Source organism: Festucalex cinctus, chromosome 20, assembly GCF_051991245.1.
Source record: "Festucalex cinctus isolate MCC-2025b chromosome 20, RoL_Fcin_1.0, whole genome shotgun sequence".
NCBI lineage: Eukaryota > Metazoa > Chordata > Actinopteri > Syngnathiformes > Syngnathidae > Festucalex > Festucalex cinctus.
Genome location: NC_135430.1, coordinates 7,189,269 through 7,215,958, shown reverse-complemented (window position 1 = coordinate 7,215,958; position 26,690 = coordinate 7,189,269). Strand labels below are relative to the sequence as shown.

The window sequence follows — 26,690 nt, the reverse complement described above, 5'->3', positions numbered from 1 at the left end:
CGACGTCGACGTTAGCGCCCCCTTCAGCTCACCGGCGGGGTTGTCGATGGCCACGTCGGTGCGCTCGGTGTACGTGTTGTACGGTGTGGAGAAGACGCAGCTGTAGGCGCCCTGGTGGCGGTCGCGCTCGGGGTCCATCAGGCGCAGCGAGCCGTCCCCGAACGGCACCCGGAAGCCGTCCAGCTCCACGTGGCGCTCCCAGGCGGGCGCCGACACGCCGCGGCCCGAGCGGCTCTCGTAGGTCAGGATGTGCGCCGGCGGGTCCTCGCCGTTGGAGAAGTTCCAGTGGAGGGTGGGGCCGTTCAGGTACGGCGGGGCGAAGCAGGGGATGGTCAAATCACGACCCTCGCTTCCTGCTATTGCTGGCGGGGAACGTGATTGGATACGGGATGTAGGTTAGCACCAAACCAAGAAAGTTTTTCGATATATCAGTATCGCAATAAATCGTGAGATTTTGTCTCCCGAAAGCTTATCAATATGCCTATGCAAGTATCGCGATATTTGTAGTCAATATACAGCCACTATAACGGCTCCGTCGTTCATGACTTATTGAGCAATTACTTGGCGGGCCACTAGGGGGAGCGCCTCATAAGAGTGGCGGGGAAATGGACGCAAGTCGTCAGGTGAAGAAGACTCATGAGCTTACTTTTACTTGTGGAAGACGTTTATCTGTCCAGCAACTGACTCCATTTTGCATACTTTTCTATGAAAAAAAATAAAATAAAAAAATAAATATGAAAAATATATCTTAAATTTTAACATTTTTAAACATATTTTCTGTTTCGACTTTTTGAAGCACACAATTTCTGAGGAATATTAATATTGATTTCATTGGGTTTAATATTTCAGTCATTTTATTACGCAAGTATCGCGATATTTGTAGTTAATATAAAGCCACAAACCACGGCTCCATTGTTCATGACTTATTGAGCTATTGCTTGGCGGGCCACTAGGGGGAGTGCCTCATAAGGGTGGTGGAGAAATGTACGGCAATCTTCAGGTGAAGAAGACTCATGAGCTTGCGGAAGACATTTATCTGTCCGTTTTGCGTACGTTTCTATGAAAAATGTGTATTATAGCTTCAATTTTAACATTTTAAAACATATTTTGTGTTTCGACTTTTTGAAGCACACAATTTCTGAGTAATATCAATATTGATTTCATTGGATTTAAGTCATTTTATTTATAAAAAAAAATTGTGTCACACTTTATAAAATGCAACAATTGACGATGTTGCATGACAATAGTGTTTAAGAAAGACAAATTTGTTCACAGAAAATTGTCTCTGTTAAGAAGACATCTCTATTTGTTTAAAAAAAAATACACTAAAGTACTCACTGTAAAGAAGACACCAGTTTTAAAGTGATACTTTACTAATTGAGCCATTTTTTGTCTAATTAATGTGGTAACTTCATTATTTTGCATGTACAATTAATACCTTTAAAAACTATTTTTTCTACTTGCTGTCGACTGATGATGACATCACTTGTGCTGAGGAAGTAGGCAATGACCAACGATGGCCCAGTTTGATGACCAAACCCAAAAAACAGGTGAGCCATGATTGGTCGTTACCTACTTCCTCAGCACAGATGATGTCATCATTAGTCGACAGCAAGAAGAAAAAATTGTTTTTAAAGGTATTAATTGTACATGAAAAATAATGACGTTATCAAATTAATTCTGGACAAAACATGAACTTTTCACTGCTGAAAATTGTTCAAGTATCCCTTTAATATTGTGTTTCAGTGATGGTACAAATATCTTGAATAGTTTTATCGTAGATTATCGTGGATTTATTGCTGGACCAATATATGGATAATCGCGGTATTGTCATATTGTGAGATAATCGTTATCGTGAGCCTTGTCGCATATCATATCGTGTGGTACCCAGAGGTTCCCAACCCTAGTCCCTAGAGAAGAAAATCGTCTGTAAAGTGTCGATTCGGTTGTCCGGTCTCACCTCTCTCGCGCAGCGAGGACGTCCACGTGGGCCCGCCGTAGGATGTGCCGACCTTGCAGATGTAGATGAGGTCCGGCTGACCTTTCAGGACCTTCAGCCTGCTGTCGGCCGTGTACAGGCCCCGCCTGTCGGCCAGCATGCGCGTGATGGGTCGCAGGTCCTGGAAGGTGGGCGGCTCAGTAGCCCAGGCGACCCGCGGCGGCGGGAAGACGTCCCGCACGGTGCATTTCATCTCCTCGTAGCCGCTTAGCCGCGATAGCTCCAGGGAAAGGCCACGGACGGGCGCTGCACACGCACAAAAAGAGTCAAGAGTAGGTTACGTTAGTAGGAGGGGAAAAAAGGCAATAAACAGCAGTAGTAGGCAAGGGACGTAATGATATCCAAACATCGCGATACGATATCACGATACAATAATTATCACGATATTGAGGGAAGGATGGCGATATCAAAAAAGGTCATGATATTTAGCGTGGATTTTAAACATAGAAGGGCAAAAAACATGCTGTATGAAAATTAAACTGCACTAACAAAACGAGCCACTAGAGGGTGCTAGAACTACACAAATTGAAATCAACTTGACATTTTTTAATAGATGTGCTGCTTATAATATCGTGACATGACAAGGGATATTTTGGCAGTTTTAATATCGCGATATCACGATATTGCTGTTATCGTTGCATCCCTAATAAGTAGTAGGGCTGGGTTTATAAAAATTGAATAATCGATATTGAATCGATTTGCCTTTTCCAGCCTGATATCAATTCATAAAACCATGAATTAATTATTTTGTGTACATCTCTTTTCCCATAAATTCTTAAGAAAATTGAATTTTAAAGTCAATTTTTTTTTGTATCTTACCTTTTTCATGACATTCACTCTTCATATGAATTTAAAAGTTTTCGCTTACATTTATGAAAGACCTGACTTTTCAGAATCTTTTTAATTTATATTTACAATTATTGAATTAGATTATGAAAATATTTCACGTCATCCTTTTTGATTGTTGTCAATGTTTGTGTTACTTCCTCTGCAAAATTTGCTTTGGAATTGAAGTTTTTATCTTGCCCTTGACATTTAAGAATAATTGATCGATTGATATCAAGTTGAAGTGAAGCAAATCAAATCAGAAAAAATAAATAAGTGGAATCGAACTGTACTCTTGTGAATTGAAATTGAATCGATTGAGGAAATTACAATCAATACCCAGCCCTAATAAGTAGTAGTAAAGTAGGAAAAAAGGACCACATTCTGTATCTTAATGCTTGATTTATGACCCTGCAATAATTTGACCCCAACATGTTTGATTTATGACCCATCAATAATTTATCACACAGAATCAACTGTGAAAGATTAAAGGGGTAGACTGATTAAAACAGAACACTAGTAACCTAAAAAAAATTATATATATAATGATTTGTGACCCTTTGTTTATGACTAGGGGTGTGAATTGCCTCGTACCTGACGATTCGATTCGTATCACGATTCACAGGTCACGATTCGATTCAATACCGATTAATCCCGATACGAATTTATAAGTCGATTGTTGCGATTTTTTTTCATTCAAATTTAGAAAATACTAATCAGTAAGCTTGTAGAGTGTAAGATTTATATGAAAATGTATTATTTATTTATCTGAAATTTCAGTCTTATAGAGGTTGTAATCTGTTTCATGTTTAAACAGCATTAAAATAAAATATTAAGGCTTAATGTTCCGTTCATATAACATTCTTCCATGCTTAAGGTGTGAATCCTAAAAAAAAAAAAAAAAAAAAAAAAAAAAAAAAAAACGATTTTGCCTATTATTGAATCGATTCGAGAATCGCGCGATGTAGTATCGCGATATATCGCCGAATCGATTTTTTTTTTTAACACCCCTATTTATGACCCACTTTTTTTTACCCTTTGATACTTTGACACCCCCACACTAAAAAAAAAAAAAAGCACCAGAATGATTTATAACAACCAAGAACAATAAAATGGTGCACCTGTAAGCCGTAAAAAATATATACAAGAACAACCAAAAAAAATCACAACCTATTTATGACCCTTCAAAAGTTTTTGACATGCCCACATGCAACAGTGTAAAAAAGGTATGAAATAAAAAACTGTACAGTTTATGCTGATGAGTTCATATTTTATTACTTCGAATTGAGACCCTAGTGAGGATAAGCGGCTTGGAAAATTGATATTTTATTGGGGGTGATGTCATAAATCATTGGAGTCAAAAATCATCACTTTTTGGCATATTGGTCTATGAAACGTACCCTCCACCTTCAAGACGACCTTGGCTCTGTGTTCCCACTGGGACGTGCGTACGAGACAGCGGTACACGCCGCGGTCCTTCAGACCCGCCTCTTTGAGGACTAGGGTGGCGTTGCCCCCCGCGACCATGGACGCCGACACGGCGGCCCGCCCAGCCAGCGGCTCCGCTTCGAGCGTCTCGCCGCCGAAGCTCAAGATGACCGCGTCCTGCCGGAACCAGCGCACGCTCTGGCTCTGGTTGGGGGCGGGCGGGAACGTGCACGGGAGGTGGCACTCCGACGACACCAGACATGTGACCGTTTCATCTGGAAAACAGGAAGAGGAGCCTGCGGTGAGCTTTAACCTGAGTGGATGGCGAAAGTCTACACACCCTTGTTCAAATGCCAAGATAAATCAAAGTCAAGTCAACTTTATTCAATCAGTCTTTTTTTTTTCTCAGTAAGTTTTAAGCAACTCCCAAGCAAGGTTATTTTAGTTAACTAAAACTAACTGTAAAAATAAAATTAAAAAAACAATTTTGTTAAAATAAAATAAGCAAAAATGCTTTTTTAAAAAACGAAACTAACTGAAACTACATTTTATGTTTACAAAACTAACTAATAATAAAAATATCCTTTGTTTTAGTCTTTGGTAATTAATTTAATGCATGAGCCTTTGGGATGAGGTTGAATGCGATTTTAAGTACATTTATTGTAATATTAACCGGAAAAAGGACGTTTGAAAGTGTGTCACATTGAAGTGACGTCATCGAGCAGCAGCACTTTCAGATGACGTCGCTCCATGTTTTTTTTTTTTTTACCACAATGAAAAATAATTAAAACTAGCTAAATTAAAAAAACAAAAAAAACAAAAAAACAACTAACTAAAACGAAAATTTCCAAACTATAATAACCCTGCTTCCAAATTACTGACGTTTAATACATTAATACATAAGTAATTGACACTACTGCTACACAAGTAGCATGACCGAAGCCAGCCACAGAGCAGATTACAGCCACAGTGTGCCTTTATGGCCGCGAGAGGGAGCCAGTGAGTCTGCTGCGTACTGCTTACCAAAGCACTTGAAGAGAGTTGAGGCATGCAGAATTAAACTGTTTCAATCTAAAACGACAGTAAAAAGAATTTCAATAAATATTTTGTTCTACAAGGTGCAATAAATGGTATATGTAGCTTTGTGACTTTAAGGGGCGTGGCCTAGCAACTGCGACTGCAGTTTGGGATGTTTACCAATACCAATCATCATGTGATTAGTTCAGTGTAAGGGTTAGCATCTGATGCTCGTACTGACGTATTTAAGCGGGTGCAACTTCCTCCTTTGGATCATGGTGACGTCACCGGCAGGCCATGACGAGGTGTGTTCATCAAGTGGAAAGAGGAAGTGGAACACATCCTCAACATGCTTTCTACTTTGTATTCTGCTAAGTGGCAGGCGTCCGAACGACTCCTGACCTGCAGGAGCGTGTGATGTGTGTTCTGTGGCTCTAAAATGAGGCCCTGACTCTCCCGGCCTGGCACGTCGTTCCCGGGGGCATCTGCCTGCCCGCTCCAGAGCAGACGTCGGGACGGACGTTCCCGTCATTCCTTGGCTCAATAATCGCCGCAATAGACGGACGCTAGCAAAGCAATGAGTCACTTGGCCGACTCACTGCGCGGATTAGCTAAAACAAAAACAAAAACAAAAAATCCCCGATGTGCTCACCTGCTCTTCAAGAAGAAAGCGAGAGAGAAGATTTTTAGCTTCAGACGGGAACATTTTCCATCATCATATTCAACATAATGACGAACAGGGTGATTGTAGTTTTGGAATTTTTCGTTTTAGCTCGTTTTGATTTCGTTTTGAGTTTTGTTTTTTAAATTGAGTTTTAATTAGTTTTCAGGTTTGTTTTTATTAGTTTTAGTTATTTAATAAATGCTTAGTTTTAGTTCAGTATGACTTGTGCGCAATATTAAAAAAACAAAAAAAAAACAGCATGTGAGCAACGTCATCTGAAGGTGCTTTTCTCTTGGCTGAGATGACGTCACACCTACAATCCTTATTCCGGTTAATATCAAAACGAAGGGCTCCAGGTGGAGGAGTGGAACCGTCACTTGCCTTTGGTGCCGGTTGGCGTGGGTTCCATCCTCCACCTGGGAGCGGCCCATGTATGTGGCCTACAAGAAGTAAGCCACGTGTGTGAGTGGGTATAAAAAAAAAAACAAATCAAAATGATTCTACTTCAAATCTCATTTAAAAAGATCCCCAAAGGCTCATGCATTAAATTAATTACCAAAGACTAAAATGAATGACATTTTTGCTATCATTATAGTTTAGTTAGTTTTAGTTAGTTTTGTAAAAATAAAATGTAGTTTCAGTTCGTTTTCATTAGTTTTAGTTCACTAAAATAACTGATTAGGAATAAAAAAGTTGTCTGCAAAATATTTTTATATAGGTTACGTTTTGTCAAGATAAAAAGTCGCAACATGAGAATTACAGTAAGTCATAAATGAAGACATTTGTTAGGATAAAAAGTCATAAACTCAATAATATATTTCCTCACTCAAAACCCACTTTTTTTAAACACATAGTAAAATGTATTTGAAAACCCTTGCAAATATTGTCATATCTGTGTTTTAGATGTGGGTCTTTAAGAGGCGGGGCCTGCTGAGGTGGCGTGCGACGTCGGCGAGTCTGCGTGTGAGTGGTGTGCGTGAGCTGTTGCAAACAGCAGCTAGCATGTGAGTGTTCTCATTTTCTTCATGTTTGGTTTAGTAAACGACTTGCTCTCCTTTCCAGTAAGAATGCTGCAAAAACTAAAAAACTTTATGCAGAGATGTCAGATTTATCACAAGTTTATGTGAAATTTGGGAGGAGTACATTTAGTTTTAGCTTGAGTTTGTTCCTCCTTGCAATTTCTAATCCGAATCCTAATTTGCTGTCATTCAAAGAAATCTAGTCGTGTACGTCAGACGTCAAAACGTGACCTGCAATTAGTCTGAAGTGGAGCGAAACGGTCATCAAAGACCCCGCAGCGCATTTTTGCCCTGCCGCTTACTTAACTGCTTAACTTGTCTTAACAGGCCGACGTTGCCTCATTGTGACTTTTCTTAAGACAGATTGTTGTCGTCTTATGAATGAAACAACGGACAGCTGTGGAAATGTGGAGTAATATGAGACAATAGAAAAATTATTCCAAATGTGAGCGTATTTGTGGCTTTAAAGTGGAAGTCAACCTTTAACATTTCTTGACAATAATATTTCTTATGTGACCTCACTCGTCTAAACATGACATTCTGATTAATATTACATTTGTGGAATATGACTTATGAAGAATAATCCAGCTGTTTTGATCCATCTCTTTCTCTTTTTCTTTTACAGAATGAAATAAAAATCTTGAATATATTTTTTATTTTTTTAAATTAAGCACCAAATCCAGCCATTTTTATCCATCTCGTGGGAGCCATTTTGACACTTTTGTCGTACGGAAGATGACGTCATAGTTGCCCAGGTCTCAGTTAACCAATCACAGCTCGGCTTCAGAAAACAGGTGAGCTGTGATTGGTCGTTGCCTGAGCCCTGCGCAACTGTGATGTCATTTTTAGTCGACAGCAAGTGGCAAAATGGCTGCTCCCTGAGATGGATAAAAATGGCTGGATTCGGTGCTTAATTTAAAAAAAATAAAAAATAAATTCAAAATGTTAATTTCATTCTGTAAAAGAAAAAAAAAGAAATGAAAGGGGACAGAAAAAAAATGAAACTTGTGATATCTCCCACTAATGATAAAAAAATCATAAAAAATTAATATCTAATAATAAATATAATAAAAAATAAAATATAATAAATAAATCATAAAAAAATGATCAAAACAAAATAAATGACAGCAAACAGTCAAGACGCTTTCAAAGTAATAAAACAATTCAATAACATGACCTTGTGCTAAATATGTTTTTCCAGTAATTGTGCTTTTATACATTTAAAAAAAAAATACAAATAGACTGAGATGATTTGGTTTGAACTCATATTCCACTCACGCATTATTAACCAGGATACCATACTTACATACTTAGAGTAGTGGCACTGCATAGAAAATATTATTGTAAAAAAAAAAAAAAGAAATTGGGTTTGACATCCCATTTAAGACTTTTTTTTTTTTTTTTCTTTCAGCAGACAGTCTCGACTTGAATGAAGGAAAGGAAATAAAATCTTAAACGCTCGCTAGATTATAGACAAGCTGAGGCAGGGAAGTGCAACTATAAAGTGAATACAGTAAAGCCCCTTTTAACTCTTTAACTGGCAGCCATTTTGACTGAAGCAACCCCCTTCGCTCCTGGCTGTTTTACTAGATTTGGACGGATTTTGCAAGGCCTACAGAATATTCTGTTCTTTTGCTATAACAACATGGAACATACCAAAAGAAAGATTAGAGTCTCTTCTTTCATCAGGAAATAAAAAGTCTTATTTCTACCTGCTTCCGCTTTGCAGCAGTTAGCATTAGAATATAGCTAGGTTTCATCAATATTCACATTCCTGGTGAAAACTGTCAAAAAGAGCTTGTTGCAACATGGCGCTGGCTGATCTCTTATACTCTGCTGCCACTTGCTGGACGTTTTTTTGTAATAACTACCATCATGGCTCACCTGCTTTCTGGGTTTTGGTCAGCAAACTGAGCCATGATTGGCCGTTACCTACCTCCTCAGCACGGGTGATGTCATCAGGAGAAAATTTACTTTTTAGAGGTACTAATCGCACATGAAAAATAATGAAGTTACCACATTAATTATAGACAAAATATAAACTTTTTACTGCTGAAAATGGCTCAATGAGTCAAGTATCCCTTTAATAACTTTAAAAACTCATTTTCCCACTTGCCGCCGACTGAAGATGACATCATCAGTGCTGAGGAAGTAGGTAACGACCAATTATGACACTGTTTTCTGGGTTTGGTCAGCAAACTGAGCCATGATTGGTTGTTTGGTAAAAGTAGGGATGTCATCTTCAGTCGACAGCAAGTGTAAAAATGAGTATTTTAACGTATTACTAATGAAAAATAACGAAGTTAGCAACTTCCTTCTGGACAAAATATTATTTTGTTGCTGCTGAAAATGTCTCAATGAGTCAAGTATCCATTTTTAAAATTTAATCAAGCCCAATAAAGCTTCAATTTCACGTTTCTTGCTAAAATCCAGAACAAAAAAAATGCAAGTTAATTTCACATTTCATGAAAATGAGATATTGCAAGTCCCTTTTCAAAATAACAATACTCGATTTGTGATTTCAAAAAGTCGCCGATACATTTCTGCTCGTTTTTGTTTCTGGCATTTCAAAAACGCTTTCAAAGAAAATGACTTCAAGACGCAAGATTGTTTTCAGGATTTTTCAACTCTTTTGGAAATCTTTTTTTTTGGGCGCTTCTAGCCTGACATGTGATCCAATTGGGTCACATTTCCCCTTCAAAAGCGAGCGACCCCCCTTGGGGGGTTGCCGGTTACCCGCGGGACAAAGACGTGCTTGTGTCTCACCTGGCGTCTTGTCCCGGATGGCGGCGGCGGCGGCGCTGATCCGGAGGAGGAAGTAGACCCAGATGCAAACCAACGCTGACATGTTTTTTGTTGTTGTTTTTTTTCCCCGCTGAGAACGGACACAGGCTTCAGTCCATGCTGTCCACTGCGTTTCTTGGGATCTTTGGCAGCCCACGCAGACACAAGAAAAAAACAAAACAGAAAGGTATAATTAGCGAGCGGTTGCGGCTGATGTGGACACAGGAAGAACGTGACCGAGCATGTGTGACTCCTCGAGGGCGAATCCAGGTTTTGATCCCGGAGGATTTTTGCCTCTTTTCATCACCTTCAAGTCCAACATTCAAAAGTCAAACTTCCTGAGAATGTTTTTTTTTTTTTTTTTATCTCCGACGTCCGCCCCGCTTGACTTGGCTTGACTTGATCTGAGCTTGATGAGTGAGACGATAGAACGTAAGAACTTGTCACGCTCCAGCACAAAAGCCAGATCAAGTGTGCTGATCCGCGCCTGAGTGATCCACGCGCATCCATAATAGGAAGAAAAAAAAGAAATGCAAGTGTAACCTTTGCAGAGCGCCATCAGGAGTGGTTCGGGAAAAAAAATGTGTCAGTGCTTGTTGTCTCTTGATAGAGAAAAGTCAGTCAGTGGGAATCGATGACAAGCTGCACATTCAAAGTGAGCCGAGCGAGCGCCAGCCCAGCGCATGATATTAATAACCACTTTATTATTAACCACTTTATCAGCGGCGTTTGTTACTCTTTGACCACTGCCCGTGACCTCGCTATTCCTCTCAGACAAAAAACGCTGAACAGATTTGCATCAAACGCTCTAAAAGAGAGAATTGTTGAATCAATTTAAGATTACAAATTGAATTGTTGACCATTTGAATGAAATTGCTCCAATTGGTAACACACGATTGAATTAAATTCATCCAAAGTGAAAACACTAAGTTTAATTAGTTATGAGTTCATTTCTTAATATATTCACTTTGCATTAATTTTGGTTTATCTTGATTCAAATGAATATATTAAGTTTAACAAACTCTAAATTAATTAAACCTATTTTCACTTTGGATTAATTTTGGGTTAACTTAATTCAAGTGAATATATTAAATTTAACAAACTCAAAATTAATTTAACCCATTTTCACTTTGGATTAATTTTGGGTTAACGTAACTCAAGTGAATATATTAAGTTTAACAAACTCAAAATTAATTAAACCTGTTTTCACTTTGGATTAAATTTAATTCAATTGTGTGTCACCAATTGAAGCAATTTTATTATTTTGGTCAACAAAATATTAAGTTTAATTAATTATGAGTCCATTAATCTTAAAATATTCACTTTGGATTCATTTTAGATTAACTTAATTCAAGTGAATATATTAAATTTACCAAACTCAAAATTAATTAAACCTATTTTCACTTTGAATTAAACTTAATTCAGTCGTGTGTTTCCAAGTGAGCCAATTGTATTAAATTGATCAACAAACTATTAAGCTTAATTAATTATGAGCTCATTAATATTAATATATTCACTTTGGATTAATTTTGGATTAATTTAATTCCAGTGAATATATTACGTTTAATAAACTCCAAAATTAATTAAACCTATTTTCACTTTGGATTAAACTTAATTTAATCGTGTGTTACCAATTGAAGCAATTTTATTCAATTGATCAACAAAATATTAAGTTTAATTAATTTATGAGTTCATTAATATTGATATATTCACTTTGGATTCATTTTGGATTAACTTCATTTAAATTAATATATTAAGTTTAACAAACTCAAAATTGATTAAACCTCTTTTCACTTTGGATTAACTTAATTAACTTGTGTGTTACCAAGTGAAGCAATTTTATTAAATTGGTCAACAATTCAATCAATTCAGACTCGTCTCAAATCTGAGATTTTATCAACACTGTAAATTTTCAAGATCGCAATTAGATTGTTTTTTTGTCATCGCCATGCTCTTGGTAAACGAACACCAAGATCATGATGAAGAGCATCAAACTTTCCTTCTGACTTTCAGCTTTTAATCGGAGACTGTGAAAATCGTTATCGCCAGTGTAAGACTGTTATTTGTAAAACACTGTGAGAGGAGTAAGACGTCGGAAACGTCAGTGAGAGGAAGCAGTCAGCTCATCCCCGTGCGGCGCGAGACATCCGTCCATGAGAAGTGATCGCTCAGCGTCTGGACGAGACGTTTCAGGCATGAGATTTTTGAGAAAGGCCCGACGTCTTGACGACTGTGAGATGATTGAGCAATCAAAATATTCCTGAGACGAGTGAGATCACAACTGAGAGGTGTGAGATGTCAGGAAGCCTGAGAGAGGAGTCGGACTACTACTAAGAGACGTCACTTGTGAGAGGAGTGACGCGCAACAATGTGGAAAGTGAGATCAAAAAGACGTAAGAGGGGAGAAATGCTGTGTGAGAGGAAGAGAAAACATGAGATTCTGTCCCAATTAGCCATGCATGTTTCACAGCAAGAGACAAGCGAGGCATACTGAATGCGTTTGGGAAATGTCAGGCCAGAGAGAGGTGAGACTTCTCAAGGCTGCGAGATGTGAGACCTTTAGAAATGTGTGAGAAGAGCGAGATGAACAAAACTGTAGGGATTGAAATGTCAATAAGTATGTGTGAGCAGTCAGTAAATATTTAAGTGAAGTGAGAGCAGGGAAACATCAATGCGAGTTTTGAAATGCTACATGAGAAGACGGGCAGATTTGTGTGAGAACCAGCCAAGAGCGAGAGAGGAGCGAGACGTGAGGAAGTCGGGGTACACTTACGCTGACTTGAGGCCAAAGGAGGAAGAGTGAGTGAGAGAGCCCCGCGAGCGCCCGAGCTTGACTGGATCAACAGGTTATTTAGAGAATAGACTCGCTCGCGCACACACGCTCCCTCTCACACACACGCTCTCTTTCACAATGTGGGTGGAGTTTGCTCCTGGCGCACACGCGCGCGCTCACACGGCAACTGTTTGGTGAAATGTCAGAGGGGTTTGTTTTCAGCGAGCTCAATTCACTTTTGTTCCTAAACAATTTCATTTTTCTCATCCTGTGCAGAAAAGTAAAAAATATTGATCAAATAATCAATTAAACAAGTTGATTGAATACACTGATCGCAAAGTAATTGACAAAGGTTTTTGATTACCTGGAAATGCCACAAGATGGCGGCAAAGCAATTTTATTTCTCTTAGACAATTAATCATCGATTAATATTTAGATTTTTATCCACTTATAATGATCAATCATCAATGATTTTTGACCTTGGCTTGTGCACGACACTCACTCAATATTGCTCTCTTGGGTTTGTATACTTTCACTGTTAATCACAAATCAAATTATTACAAATTGATTCAAGAAGAAAATTCTATGAAATATACTAGAGAAAAAAATGTAAAAAAGTTTATTCTACTCACGTTTCATTATCTAATTGAAATCAATTACACAATTTTCTTTTATGATTTAAATGAAAGAACAAATAATCATTCTAATGAACCAATTATAGGGAAAAAAAATGTTACATGAATACAAGAATATGATGTAAATGCTGAGTGGGACAGAATGAGAAGTGAAACGCATTTTAAGCTAGCATTAGCCCCTCTAACTCATTGGCGCCCCCTGGAAACGTAGAAAAAAATTCATATATGACACGACATGCAATGTAGATCATGACAGGATGCACACAAAAAAAAAAAAGTCTCACAGACCTACAACTGAACAGGAAGTCGGCCATTTTGATCTGAGGGGGCCATTTTGGGGCATGTTGTTCTTTGAATTCCTACAAGGCAATTGTATGGTATTAAAATCATGCCAAAACTCTGTAAACACACAAAATGCGATCTACGTACACAAAACATGATCTACGCACACAAAGAAGCATACCTTGCAAAAAAAATGTTCTGCGTACATAAAAAGCAATTCTACAACTACGGATAAAAATCACGTGACTTTTGGCAGCGATATTCTGCCGAGCATTTTTACGTGCCGAAAACACAAGATCCACACGTGCAAAGCCAGTAAACCTTACAACAGGGGGCGCTGTATAGAGTTTGGCCAACTCGTTTCAGAAGTACTACGCTGTGATTGGTCAACTGCTGGTCACATGACATGTGGACGCCTTGTCGTTTCACATGCTGCTGCGATTCCGTAATGATGACGTAGGATTTGCCATAAAATGGGATGCAAGAGCTTCTATGACATTTTATAATGGATAAAAGTGACATTGTCAACTTGCCTTGTTTTTACTGCCCCAAGTGGACAAAAATGCAACTACAACTTTTACAAATTTGGACGGGAAGGCAAAACATGTGGCACGTTTGACATTTCACAAATTGAAAATCGGGATTATTTGCCGCCCAAACATCATGTCACCTACTGATACACTGACTGAGTGGAAATGCGTGTGCGTGTGTGTGTGTGTGGGGGGGATTATCACTTTCAAGGGGTGTAATTTGAGGTGTGAGATGGGACGGGATTAGTTGCAGTTTGTTAGGGATTAGCGGAAGGATTTTTTTTTTTTCTTGTCTGATTGCAGCTTCCACCTTTTTTGATTGTTTTGTTTGGTTGCCTCTCCATGCACACGCACACACAAAAGTTGAAGGTGTTCACCAGCAGCCCCACGCGATCGCAACAGGTGCCTCATTTTTTTACGTGGCACTGTGAGAAAATCCTGATTAGTGGCGCGCGCGTGCGCATGTTTGTAGGTTAGCGAAAGATTGCTGTGGCCGTGGATAAGAGGATTAGTGTGGAATTAGTGTCATTCCTCTATCGCCGGGAGAAATGGATTCATATCGATTTTAATCAGAAAGAGAGAGAGAGAGAGACAGAACAATCCGCAGATGAAGCAGACGGACGGACGGCTGATTTGAGGCAGGAAGCGATGAAGGATGCTGGCAGAGTAACAAGAAGAAGAAGACGACGACGACTTGCCGGGATGCGTTGCCGACCCGCCAGATGTTTGACGTCCGCAATTAGACGCGGAGGTGTCTGGGGTAGGGGGCGGGGCATCTGAGAGGGGGGCGGGGTGTTGTTGGGGAGATGCTGTGAAATATTATGAAGGTGGACGCGCTGACGTGTCTGACGGTGGCCGTCGCCAGCCTGGTCGCCATGGTGACCGGCGGACGCAGCAGCTCCGGACGCCGGAGGCACAAGGAGGTCTTCCTCGGGGAAAACAGCAAGTTCAAGTTTGGAGGGTGCATCAATAATATGATTACAAAAATGGATGATTGGAATCTTCTAGATCTATCTGTGGGATTTATATCATTTATTAGTAACATGTCGAAACAATCTAAACTATCTTAAACTCAAGGAATTAAAAAAGAAAAGATTATTTTGAGACCGGTTTGCTAATTAATACATTTTAATTTCATTCGGAGAGATTCGTCGCCGTTATCGTTTGTTGCGGTCCCTATAAAAATAGCAACCAAACGGCAAAATTGGCAGCAGCGACTGTCTGCCGTGACAATTAATGACCTTGTAATCTGATATAATCTCATGTTCTTCGGGACTGAGGGCACGTTCGAGGAATTGTTGTTGTGTTCATCATCGTTTGTGTGTGTTTGATTTGGACTATAGACGTATTGACTACAAATTGAAGAAGCAGGACAGCACCAAAACTCTGCTGATCAAAACAGAACAGCTGCTGAGGATCGAGGAGCACGACTTCGCCATGAGACCGGGATTTGGAGGTCACGCACGCACGCACATACATACTTGCCTCATTTAGCCATTTTCAGCAGCACTAATATTTTGTCAATAGTTAATTTGATAGCTTAAATACCTTTTAAAAACACATTTTGCCACCTGTTCAGGTGACACAACCAATCAGGGCTCAGTTTGCTAACATCACATGACTAAACCCAGAAAACAGGTGTGATTGGTCGTTACCTGAGCTGTGAGCAGCAATCTTTTTTTTTTCAAAGCAAGGGTTTTGTTTCACCAGAAAAATATGACAATATAACAAAACCTCATAAGTCTCATGTTAGCTTAGCAACTAGCATGGCTAGGTGTGTGAATTGCCTAGTACCTGGCGAGTCGATTTGATACCCAATTAATCCCAATACAAATTATAAATCGATTATCGAGATTTTCTTTGACTCAAATTTAGAAAATACTTGTACACTGTAAGATTTGTATGAACGCGTATTTAGCCACTGTATTTAACAAACAGGTTCCAATCTGTTTGAACAGCATTGAATTATAATATTAAGGCTTCATGTTCCATTAATATAACATTCTTCCATGCTTGAAGTGTGAACCCTAATCCTAAGTAAAACGTTGTGTTGAATATATCCATCAAAAATTGTTATTTAAACATCGACTCGGCCTCACATTGAATCAATATGTGAATTGCGCACTGTAATAATACGATAGAGCGCCAAATTGATTTTTTTTTTTTTTTTTAAACACCCCTATCATCATCCATTTGCAAGAATGATACTTGGCAGAAATTTTGCATATTCTCATTACTGACTTAGGAACGACTCCGCTACGCAACATGTTTCTGTGCGCTAGCAGCTAGCCGAAGCTCGTTGCTAGCTAGCTAGCTACTACGTAAGTAGCACTCGAGCTTCCCTTGACCTACAGTAGGCGACGTGAGTACTGTGGACCTTTTTGGGACCGTCTTGGAGGTTCTTCTTCTTCTAGGTTTTTTTTTTTTTTTTTTTTTTTGGCGGTTGTGTCCGTGGTTGATTGTCACTTTTGCTCTACTTTTGCATTGTATGTTAGCATTAAGCTAGCAGACTTTCATGGCCGAAAGGACGCGTTTTGCTTTGATATTGAGAGTGAGTTTGTAATTGATTTCACGACGTGGGAGGAGAAGATCCTTCTGATGAACAATCTGGACATCTCGGCAAGCAAAACGAGCGCACCCACATTCAAAACTGCCAATCGACGATTGCTCACTTTCGACTTTGAGGCTTTTGAGGGAAGTTTGCACTCGATTAATCTTGATTGATGACGCAAACGTTGGCGTGATGATGACGATGATGATAACGGTAGAAAGATGACAGCGACCTGATGATGTCATCAAGGTCACTGGGGCGCCGCGAGGCCAATCCCAAATCACTCAACAAATGACCCAGATAGGACAATCGTGTGTGTGTGTGCGCGCATGTGATTGTGAGTCCTTGCGTGTGTGTTATTGTAATATAACGAACGTGTGTTGCTATTATGCGAGTGGAGGGCCGGTTTATGATGGGCGTGGGGGGGTCGTGCGCAATAATCTGGATTATATTCCTGGTCCTGAAAGCAGATGGAAACAAAAGTAAGAGTAACATCTGAAATGATCCGCGCATGACAATATTGACGGTCGGAGATCGATTATTTGGTTCAAAGACGTCACCTGTTAGGTAGGGTGTCTTAGTGGAAATGAATAAGATGGAATGAGGCAAGTCGCACATTTGAAAACAAACACACAAATAAACAAACAGAAACACTGTGGATGTTCTCAGAATTGAAAGTTGTGTTCCTCCTCACCGCCTCCACGCACAATATTGGACTGCAGGACCTGTCATTTGCTCACCCGGCGCACGTGCACACCCACGCACACACTTTGGGCTCAGTGGTGTCACAAAAGCAGCCACTTCCTGGAAATACATCCAAGCTTTTATTGTTTGTTGTTGTTGTTGTTTGACTCACTCTATTTTTTAGTTTGCGTGTTTGTTTAAGAGTGTATTAATGTTTGTGTGTATTCGTGTATGTGCTAAAGGGCTACCAGTTTAAGACACACTTCTCATTTGCTGAAATTATTAGCGGCTAAATAATTTTAATGTAGTTTGCGCCCCCTTTTCTACATGAAAGCTACGATTTGGTCATGCACTACAATACTGACCTGTACTATGTTTTTTATTTTTTTTATTTTTATTTTTTTTAAATAATTATTATTGTCATTGCAATTATTATTATTTAAAAAAAATAATTACTTTGTTTTTATGAGTTATTTATTTTTTCATTATTATTATTATTATTATTATTATTATTATTAGTAGTAGTAGTAGTAGTTGTAGTAGTAGTATTATCACCAGTACACAAGTTGGTATGGTTTAAAAAAATATTTTTTTTTAAATTGTTTTCTTATTTTATTTATTTTCATTTTTATACAAAATGTGAGTATGTACGGTTAAAATAAGAAGTATTTTAATTATTTATTTTTTATTTTTTATTGTTTTATTATTTTATTTCTTTTCATTTTCCACAAATATGAGTATTTTAATTATTTATTTAAAAAAATATATATTATTTTGCTATAATTTTATTTATGTTGCTTTTTACACAAAATGCAAGTATGAGTTCAAAAATAATTATTTAACTTTTACTTTTTTTTTTTTTTTTTTCTTGTTACACAAAATGCAATGTGATCTGTGTAATCGCATTTTTTGTGTGGTAAGTTAATTGTAGCATATTTGTATGCGTGCGCATGTGCATATATGCCACAGAAAACAAATGAGACACTCGCTTCTCACACGCAGACGCACGCATGCACGCATGCACACGCACAAAACCAATCTGTCACTTGAGCTGATGTCACATCAACACTCGGCAGAGATGAAACTTGAAATGTTGATTATGATGATGAGTAATGAATGTTTGTGTGTACGACGTGCGCTAGTTTGATTGCATTGTGCGTTGAGTCAGCATGGATCGTGTAGGCGTGCCAATCCGTCCGCGTGACATCAAGCATTCAAAAGTTACAAACAAAAACAACTTTTTGTCACAATCATAAAGTTAAAAAAGAAAAAGTGCTCAAAATCAGCTGATTAATTAAAGTTAATGAAAATTAATGCGTTTATTTTGAGTTAATTTCAAGTTCCTTTAACGCCACTCATTTTTTTTAACGTGCGATTAATAAATGCGCCTTACTTGGAAAACCTGAACAGGGGGAATTCCAGTCACGACATAGCAGACATGTCCACATCAAAATTTAACAGTAATAATTATGCATAATTGTGGAGACTGAGGTCAAGTTGTATTTTACTTTTTTATTAATGTGAAAAATTTCACAAGTTTGCTTACGTTAAAAATTAGGTAGCTCTTAATATAAAAAGAAAAATGCACTGAGCTGTCACCAATGTCTTACAAATGCAATAAATTTTTCCCACTTTTATGTTAACAATAGTATGAAAACCTAGAAAAAAAATATTTTTTGTACATTTTATTGAACATTTAGAACAAGGTATAAAATTTGCAATTAATTGTGAGTTAACTATTTTTAATTAATTTATATAATTAAAATAAAATAAAAATAATAATAAATAAAAAATTTTTTAAATGTGCACAATTTTACAAGTTAATGTTAAAGATTATATAGCTCTTAGTATGAAAAGAAAAATGCACTGAGCTGTAACCGTCTTACAAATGCAATTATGCCATCTTGTGGCAGAAAAATGAGCAACACAAATCAATATCACACTCCTTTTTTTCAGTACAGTGCATCTTTTTTTATTTTAACTCAATGTTATGAATTATGAAATTACTGTGCCAATGATGTTGCCATATTTCTGTTTGACATTTTTTCCCTTTTTAGGTTAACAAGAGTATGAAAATCTAGAAAAAAATATTTTTTGTACATTTTATTGTACATTTAGAACTATTTTCTTAATTAATTTATATAAAAAATAAATTCAAAAAATAAAATAAAATAAAATAAATAAAAATAAAATAAAAAAATTAAAAAACAATAATAATAAAATATAATTTTTAAAATATGCCGAATTCCATTCGTTAACGTTAAAGATTAAATAGCTCTTAATATGAAAAGAAAAATGCACTGAGCTGTCGCCAAAGTCTTACAAATATGCAATTATGCCATCTAGTGGCAGAAAATTGACTGCAACAGAAATCAATATCACACTCCTTTGTACAGGACAGTACATCTTTTTAATTTTAATTCAATGTCGTGAATTATTATTAAATTACTCTACCAATGATGTAGCCATATTTCTGGTTAACATCTCTTCCATTTTTATGTTAAAAACATTATGAAAACCTAGAAAAGAAATACTTTTTGTACATTTTATTGTACATTTAGAACAGATATAAAATGTGCAATTAATTGTGACTTAACTGTATTTTGATTAATTATTTTATAAAAAAAATAATAATATAAAATAATAGAATAAAATAACAATTTTAAAAAGTTGAAAAAACATTTTTTTAACTGTGCAGAATTTCACAAGTTAATGTTAAAGATTAGATAGCTTTTAATATGAAAAGAAAACTGCACTGAGCTGTCACCAACATCTTACAAATACAATTGTGCCATCTATTGAAGTCATCAATTAAAAAAAAAAAATGACAGCCCTAATTAAAAATTGCTCATCTCTCAACACTGATCAACAAATCAGCATCACTTGAGTCGACGTCCTGTCAGCGAGTTAAAAGTCAAAAGTAGCACCTCACGCACACACAGACACACACACACGCGCGCACACACCGGAATTTTTGGCATGACGAATGAGTCAACCCACCCGCTCACTTTTTTGTTCCCAGCACCGCCAGCCAGTGGTTGTCGTGGCGACGGCCTCTGCGGGAGCTTTGCCGAGCTTCATTAGATAAAGTGTTTATTGAGCTGCTGTCATGCTGACGCTCAGGTGGAATTAACGCACGCACACACATCAGCGGGAAGTAGAGCGAGGTCAGGGAGCAGACCAAAACCTCAACGGATGCGAGTCCGCCCGCATACGTGGTCAAAAGAAAAGAAAAGAAAAAGAAAATCCTTGTCATTGTGGTGTTGTTGTTGTTTCATGACAGAAAATTGAACGCACCTGCACTAGCCAATGCCACCAACAACTGGAAGTCATAACAAACATGTTTTTGAACTTTGTCACCATGACGTTACGCTTATTTCTTGGTGGCAGATTTCCACTAGTAAACAAAATAATCTTTGCAATTCTTTTGACAAGGAAAAAATGCAAACTCAACTCAACTCTAAAACAAGAGAGGCCCCCAGAATCTGGTGACTCGAACTCGGAACCGGGCGCAAAAAAATGTGATCGGGACATCCCAAATTATTATAGTTTTGGAATTTTCATCTTAGTTAGTTTTGATTTCATTTTGAGTTTATTTTATTATTTTTGTTATTTATTTATTTATTTATTTTTTATTTAGTTTGAATTCGTTTTCAGGGTGTTTCTGTTAGTTTTATTAGTTTTAGTTATTTAATAAATGCTTAAGTTTTAGTTAGTTTTAGTATTAGTTTCAGTTTTAAAAAAAATGTATTACTTGTGCGCAATATTTTAAAAAACGACATCATCTGAAGGCGCTTTTCTATTGGCTTCTGCGAGATGACGTCACTTCTGTGTGACATAACTTTCAATCGTCATTATTCCGGTTAATATCTAAATAAATCTACTTAAAATCACATGCAAAATCATCCTCAAATGCTCATGCATTAAATGAATTACCAAAGACTAAAACAAAGGACATTTTTGCTATAATCAGTTAGTTTTAGTTAGTTTTGTAAACATAAAATGTAGTTTCAGTTTGTTTGTTTGTTTTTTTAAATAGCATTTTTGTTTTTATTTTATTGTGTTAACCAAATTGTTTTTTGAATTTTAGTTTTAGTTTTTTCGTTTTAGTGAACTAAACTAACCTTGCTAAGCACAACAAATCCCCTGCAGCCAATGATGGACAAGCGGGGCGTGTCATCACAAAGCATTTGAGTACCCTGAAACTCACTCACTCACGATCGAACCCCGGGGGTTGTTTCAACCAACTGTTGCAAGCGTCTCTCATCAGTCGTATCGGTCATGAAGTGGTTGATCTTTTTTTTTGTTGACTGGCAGGAGCGGCCATCCCCGTGGGCATCGACGTGCAGGTGGAGAGCATCGATAGCATCTCCGAAGTCAACATGGTGAGTTTGCGCTCACAAAATTCCGATTTCTGTTTTTGATGGATTTATTTGTATTCACTTCCAGCCATTTTGAGGCATTTTGGCTCAATCAAACATCATCTGTAAGTGACTTTTAAGACACATGATGTAGTTATAATGATGTATGTGTGAACTAAATGGTTGTTATTGTTTGTTTAGCTTAAATGCTGGCGCGCTAATTGCGATTGCTAACTGTTTAGCTTAGGCTAATTGTGATGGTGTACATACAGTATGTACAGAATGAGTAGCTATTCACTCGATTCAACCCGCGTTCAACCTCAGTGGATTAACAAAAATAAATAAATGGGGGTGGGGATATTTGTTTATTCAATGGAATCAATAGGATTAGTGATTGTAAAGAGATTTAATCCTGACAGTCCTAGAATCAACCAAATGAATGGACTCTCCTTTCGCCAGAAAAAAATAAACAAAAAAATGCTTCACCCCTTTTCCTTTCTTTTATAATGTGCACTGGCATTCTATTTTAAATATTACCATGGTCCCAAAGTTATATTTGTTTTTTTGTTTGTTTTTTGTTTGTTTTGTTTTTCATGCTAGAGCATACAGAAGGCTTTGATGCAGCCTCTGAACTGAAGAAATGCTTGAAGCAATGGTAGTAATTACAAAAACGGCCAGCAGGTGGCAGCAGAGTATAAGAGATCAACCAGGGACATATTGCAACAAGGTCTTTTTGACACTGTTTTCACCAAGAATGTGAATATCGATGAAACTTAGCTGTATTGTAATGCTAATTGCTGCAAAATGGAAACAGATAGAAATATGTATTTTTTCCTGATGAAAGAAGAGACTTTAATCTTTCTTTTGGTAGGTTCCATGTTTTCATAGCAATAGAACAGAATGTTCTGTGGGTCTTGCAATTCAGTCAAGTAAAACAGCTGGGAGCGAAGTGGGTTGCTGCTTCAGTGAAAATGGCTGCCAGTGAATGAGTTAATGGACGATTAATTTCAATCAAGCTAACATGCTAACATGTTATTAGAATGTGGGAGAGAAAACTCACACAACCAAACAGCATACAATTCCCAACCGACACGGATTTCCCCCGCAGGACTTCACCATGACCCTGTACCTGCGCCACTATTGGAAGGATGAGCGTCTGGCCTTCCCGTCGCGCAACAACCAGAGCCGGACGTTCGATTCGCGGCTGGTCAAGAAGATCTGGGTGCCGGATGTCTTCTTTGCGCACTCCAAGCGCTCCTTCATCCACGACACCACCATGGAGAACATCATGCTGCGCGTCTACCCCGACGGGAACATCCTCTACAGCGTCAGGTGAGCCTCCGACGACGTCACGTTTCCCGTCCTCGAAAGCCATTCGGAATGAAAGGACGGACCTTCCTGGCGAGGTTGCTGCGGCAACATGGCGCCGTAAGGTCACTCGGGGCACAAGATGGATGGCGTCTTTTGTGTTGCTTTCAGGGTGACCGTCACGTCGTTGTGCTCCATGGACTTCAGCAGCTTCCCGCTGGACACGCAGAACTGCTCGCTGGAGCTGGAGAGCTGTGAGACGCACACGCGCACGCAAATGAGTGTTGTGAAGGTGAAGCAGAGCCGTCCTTCAAATGTGTTTTTTTTTTTTGCTCAGACGCGTACAACGAGAACGACCTGATGCTCTACTGGAAAAACGGCAACGACTCGCTGAGAACGGACGAGATTGTTTTGTCTCAGTTCTTCATCGAGCACTTTCACCCCTCCAGCGGATTGGCCTTCTACAGCAGCACAGGTCGCATAGATTGCCCCTTTTTCATAATCCTTTTTTTTTTTTTTTTTTAACTAGACTTGTGGTATTTGAGCTCAAATCGGCGTGATATTAAAACTGCCACACTATATTGTCGTCGTCATGTCACGATATTAAAAGCAGCATATCTGTTAAAAAAAAAAAGTCTATAAAAAAAAAAAAGTATATATATATATATATATATATATATATATATATATATTATTATTTTTTAATTCAAATTGGAAAATTGGGATCTCCCTAATCTGTTGGAATTTGGAGGTTTCTGGAGTTCGCAGGTGGTGTCTGGTCGGTGCTGGATTTCGCTTTGTTTACGTCTTTCTTTCTTTTGATCCTTCCTCTGGTCCTTCTGGAATACTTGACTCTGAAGTATCCAGTTAAGTTGAAGGGCAGTGGGATTTTTATTAGGTTTCAGGTGAATTAATGAGCACAAACTCACACACATGCATGCATACATACGCACACACAAAAAAAAAAAAACAATGAAAAAAAAGCAATGCTGATGACATGTTGGAACAGTAAGACTGCCAAATGAACAATAATGTAATAATAAAAATGTAAAAATGTAACAATAAAAATGTAAAAAATGACAATTTATAATGGGAATCAATGTGACAAAAATTGTCATTTTATTAAGAAACGGGGTATAAATTTCCCTCTCAAATTTGGAATAATTTAGAAATGACCACATGGTGCCATTTTGAACCTCTACATGTTATGGCAATCTGCTGAAATCTTTTTTAGCTTCCTCGTGTTTTTTTCTGCGTACATTTTCTTTGTTCTAACACATCAAATACATGGGACAAATACCACCCAGTTCAGTTGCGTTGTTGTACCAGCTATAGGTCACATTCATTGTGGGAAAAGTTTTGAAATAACAAAAAGTTGGCGTTTTGAATAGCAGTATTAGACTTTTTATACACTACCAGTGAGACAAAATGACTACTAGTGGGCATTTTGATGCAACTAGTAGTGTCGAGGAGGCTTCTAATGTGTGATGTGTGTGCGTGTGTCAGGTTGGTACAACCGGCTGTTCATCAACTTCATCCTGCGGCGGCACATCTTCTTCTTCATGCTCCAGACGTACTTCCCCACCATGCTGATGGTGGTCCTGTCTTGGGTCTCCTTCTGGATCGACCGCAGGGCCGTGCCGGCTCGCGTCTCTCTCGGTACACGCACATGCACATTTGAGTTTGAAAACAAACAAATGCTCCATGTTCTTCATAGAAAAAAAATTGTTAATGCGATATGCACAATGGTCAATTTTTGTAACAAGATTATAACACATTCTCATATTTTCTTTTTATTATTTAGAATTATTTTAAAAAAAAATGATGAAATAACTTCCGTAAACCAGTAGTGAATCAAATAGGTAAAAAATGTTGCATTGTTCATTTTATTTATTTACAATGTTATTATTCACGACAAATAAATTGCCAATTATTTAACCAGTCAAATACTTCGAAATATTTATTTTTTAATTTTAATGACCACAGGGAGAAATTAATGCAAGACGTTTTTGTTTCTTTCTTTCTTCATTAACAGTAATAAAAATACACATTTAGAAATTAATTAAATGTCGCATTTATTTTATTTATTTACAGTTTTCTTATTTATGACATAAATTAACCAATTATTTAATGATTCAAATAATTAGAAATATTTATTTAATCAAGTTTAATGAGAACGGGGAGAAATTAATGCAACAAGTATTATACGAAAAAAAGAGTTGACATTTGTATGTAAATTATGTTAAATTGTCCATTTTAAAAACAACATAACTAATTGTAATTTTTTATTGCATCATTTAGAATGAAGTTAATTATAATTAGCTAAATCAATATAAATGCCCTGCATGTGTAAAATGTAATTTTTTAAACGTTTTTATGTATTCATTTATTTATTTGTTTATTTAGAAATTAATGAATTGAGGTGAGGTGAGTGAGGTGTTCAAACCAATTTTATGGAAAAAAAAAAATAGGGATGGGCGAGTACTTATTCCGTTTTTGGTATCGTGCCGATAACGAGCCTTATTTCAAGGTATTGGAACGGCCGCCCTCTTGTGGCCATATATATATATATATATATATATATATATATATATATATAGTTTTTTCTTTACAATTATCTGCCATTGCTTTTTTAAAAATTGGTATCGGTGGTGACTACCCAAAAGTTGAGTGCTCGTACTGGTATCGATTTTAGAAAAAAAAAGTGGCATTCAACATCCCTAGAAACGAAAAAAAACAACTAGCTTGAATGAATGCAAGTAATATTGCAGAACTCTGGATAATACGTGATTGAATGGTGCTTTGATGTGACCCAATACTTTTGTCCATCCTGTCGATGTTGAAGTGCACGCACGAACATCTGACTTTCCCATGTCTGCTGCAGGTATGACCACCGTGCTCACCATGTCCACCATCATCACGGGAGTGTCCTCGTCCATGCCTCAGGTAAGCACCTGAACTCACATACTCGCTACTCAAGTACAAGTACAAGTCTGAAGTACGGCTCGACTTGCAGGTGTCGTACGTCAAGGCGGTGGACATCTACCTGTGGACTAGCTTCCTGTTTGTCTTCCTGTCCGTCATCGAGTACGCCGCCGTCAACTACTGCACCACCCTGGAGGAGATGAGGAAGATGAGGAGGGGGAAGGTGAGCAAGCAGGAGACGGCGCCCTCCAGTGGACGAACATCGTCTAGATTTGGAAAAATAAGGCCATTTTATATATATATATATATATATATATATATATATATATATATATATATATATATATATATATATATATACGACATGTGATATATGATATGTGTACTTGTATAAATGTTCTCTGACTTCCCAGCTCCCGTCCACCTTCGACGCCAGCCAGGCCATGGCCTTCGACGGCTGTTTCCACGACAATGACATGGAGCTGACGCCGTTCTCCCGCGCAGCCGAGCCCCCGGCGGCCCCCGAGCCGCCGCCGCCGCAGCATCGGCCCCCGGAGGGGACGCGCCTGCGCCGGCAGCGCTCGGTGCGCGAGAACGTGGACCTCCTGGTCAGCAACAGCTACATGATCGACTCGTACTCGCGCCTGGCCTTCCCGCTGTCCTACCTCCTCTTCAACACCATCTACTGGAGCCTCTACTCCTGAGACGGTGCTCAGAAAGACGGTGTTCAAAAGACCGGACCGATTTGTCGCTCGCACGATTTTATATCAGCTCTTTTTCAAAAATATTCCGACTGATGAGTTGTTACTTTCTGATGAAACGGTAAAAGCTGTTCAGTGTTCAAGTCAATGATTGTTTGAATGTCATCACTTCATGGTACAAGAAAATAATACAGTAGAAACCAA

The 26,690-nt window shown here is 38.0% G+C and overlaps 2 protein-coding genes across 6 annotated transcripts in view; one reads left to right on the top strand and one right to left on the bottom strand.

Annotated features, from left to right (window-relative positions):
- LOC144009272 (uncharacterized) overlaps positions 1–6,008 on the bottom strand; it is a 9,283-nt gene extending 3,275 nt beyond the window's left edge. Inside the window, exons 1-4 of the mRNA XM_077508916.1 lie at positions 5,922–6,008; positions 4,225–4,527; positions 1,961–2,245; positions 33–362 (exon numbers count right to left, since the gene is read on the bottom strand). Coding sequence (XP_077365042.1) covers positions 33–362; positions 1,961–2,245; positions 4,225–4,351 — 742 coding nt within the window. The 5' untranslated portion in view covers positions 4,352–4,527; positions 5,922–6,008. The remainder of the gene's footprint in view (positions 1–32; positions 363–1,960; positions 2,246–4,224; positions 4,528–5,921) is intronic.
- Positions 4,335–26,690, top strand: LOC144009269 (gamma-aminobutyric acid receptor subunit rho-3-like). Of its 5 annotated transcripts, none has more exons than XM_077508907.1 (11): positions 4,335–4,553; positions 6,837–6,937; positions 15,300–15,412; positions 21,509–21,576; positions 22,661–22,884; positions 23,032–23,114; positions 23,198–23,335; positions 24,367–24,519; positions 25,745–25,806; positions 25,877–26,008; positions 26,199–26,690. In XM_077508907.1, the coding sequence occupies exons 1-11, from the start codon at positions 4,350–4,352 to the stop codon at positions 26,487–26,489; spliced, it is 1,569 nt and encodes a 522-aa protein (XP_077365033.1). In that variant the 5' UTR covers positions 4,335–4,349; the 3' UTR covers positions 26,490–26,690. The 5 variants fall into 5 exon arrangements, with proteins under 5 accessions (XP_077365033.1, XP_077365034.1, XP_077365037.1 ...); XM_077508908.1 differs by lacking the exon at positions 4,335–4,553 and adding an exon at positions 5,444–5,574; XM_077508911.1 differs by lacking the exon at positions 4,335–4,553 and adding an exon at positions 5,626–6,010.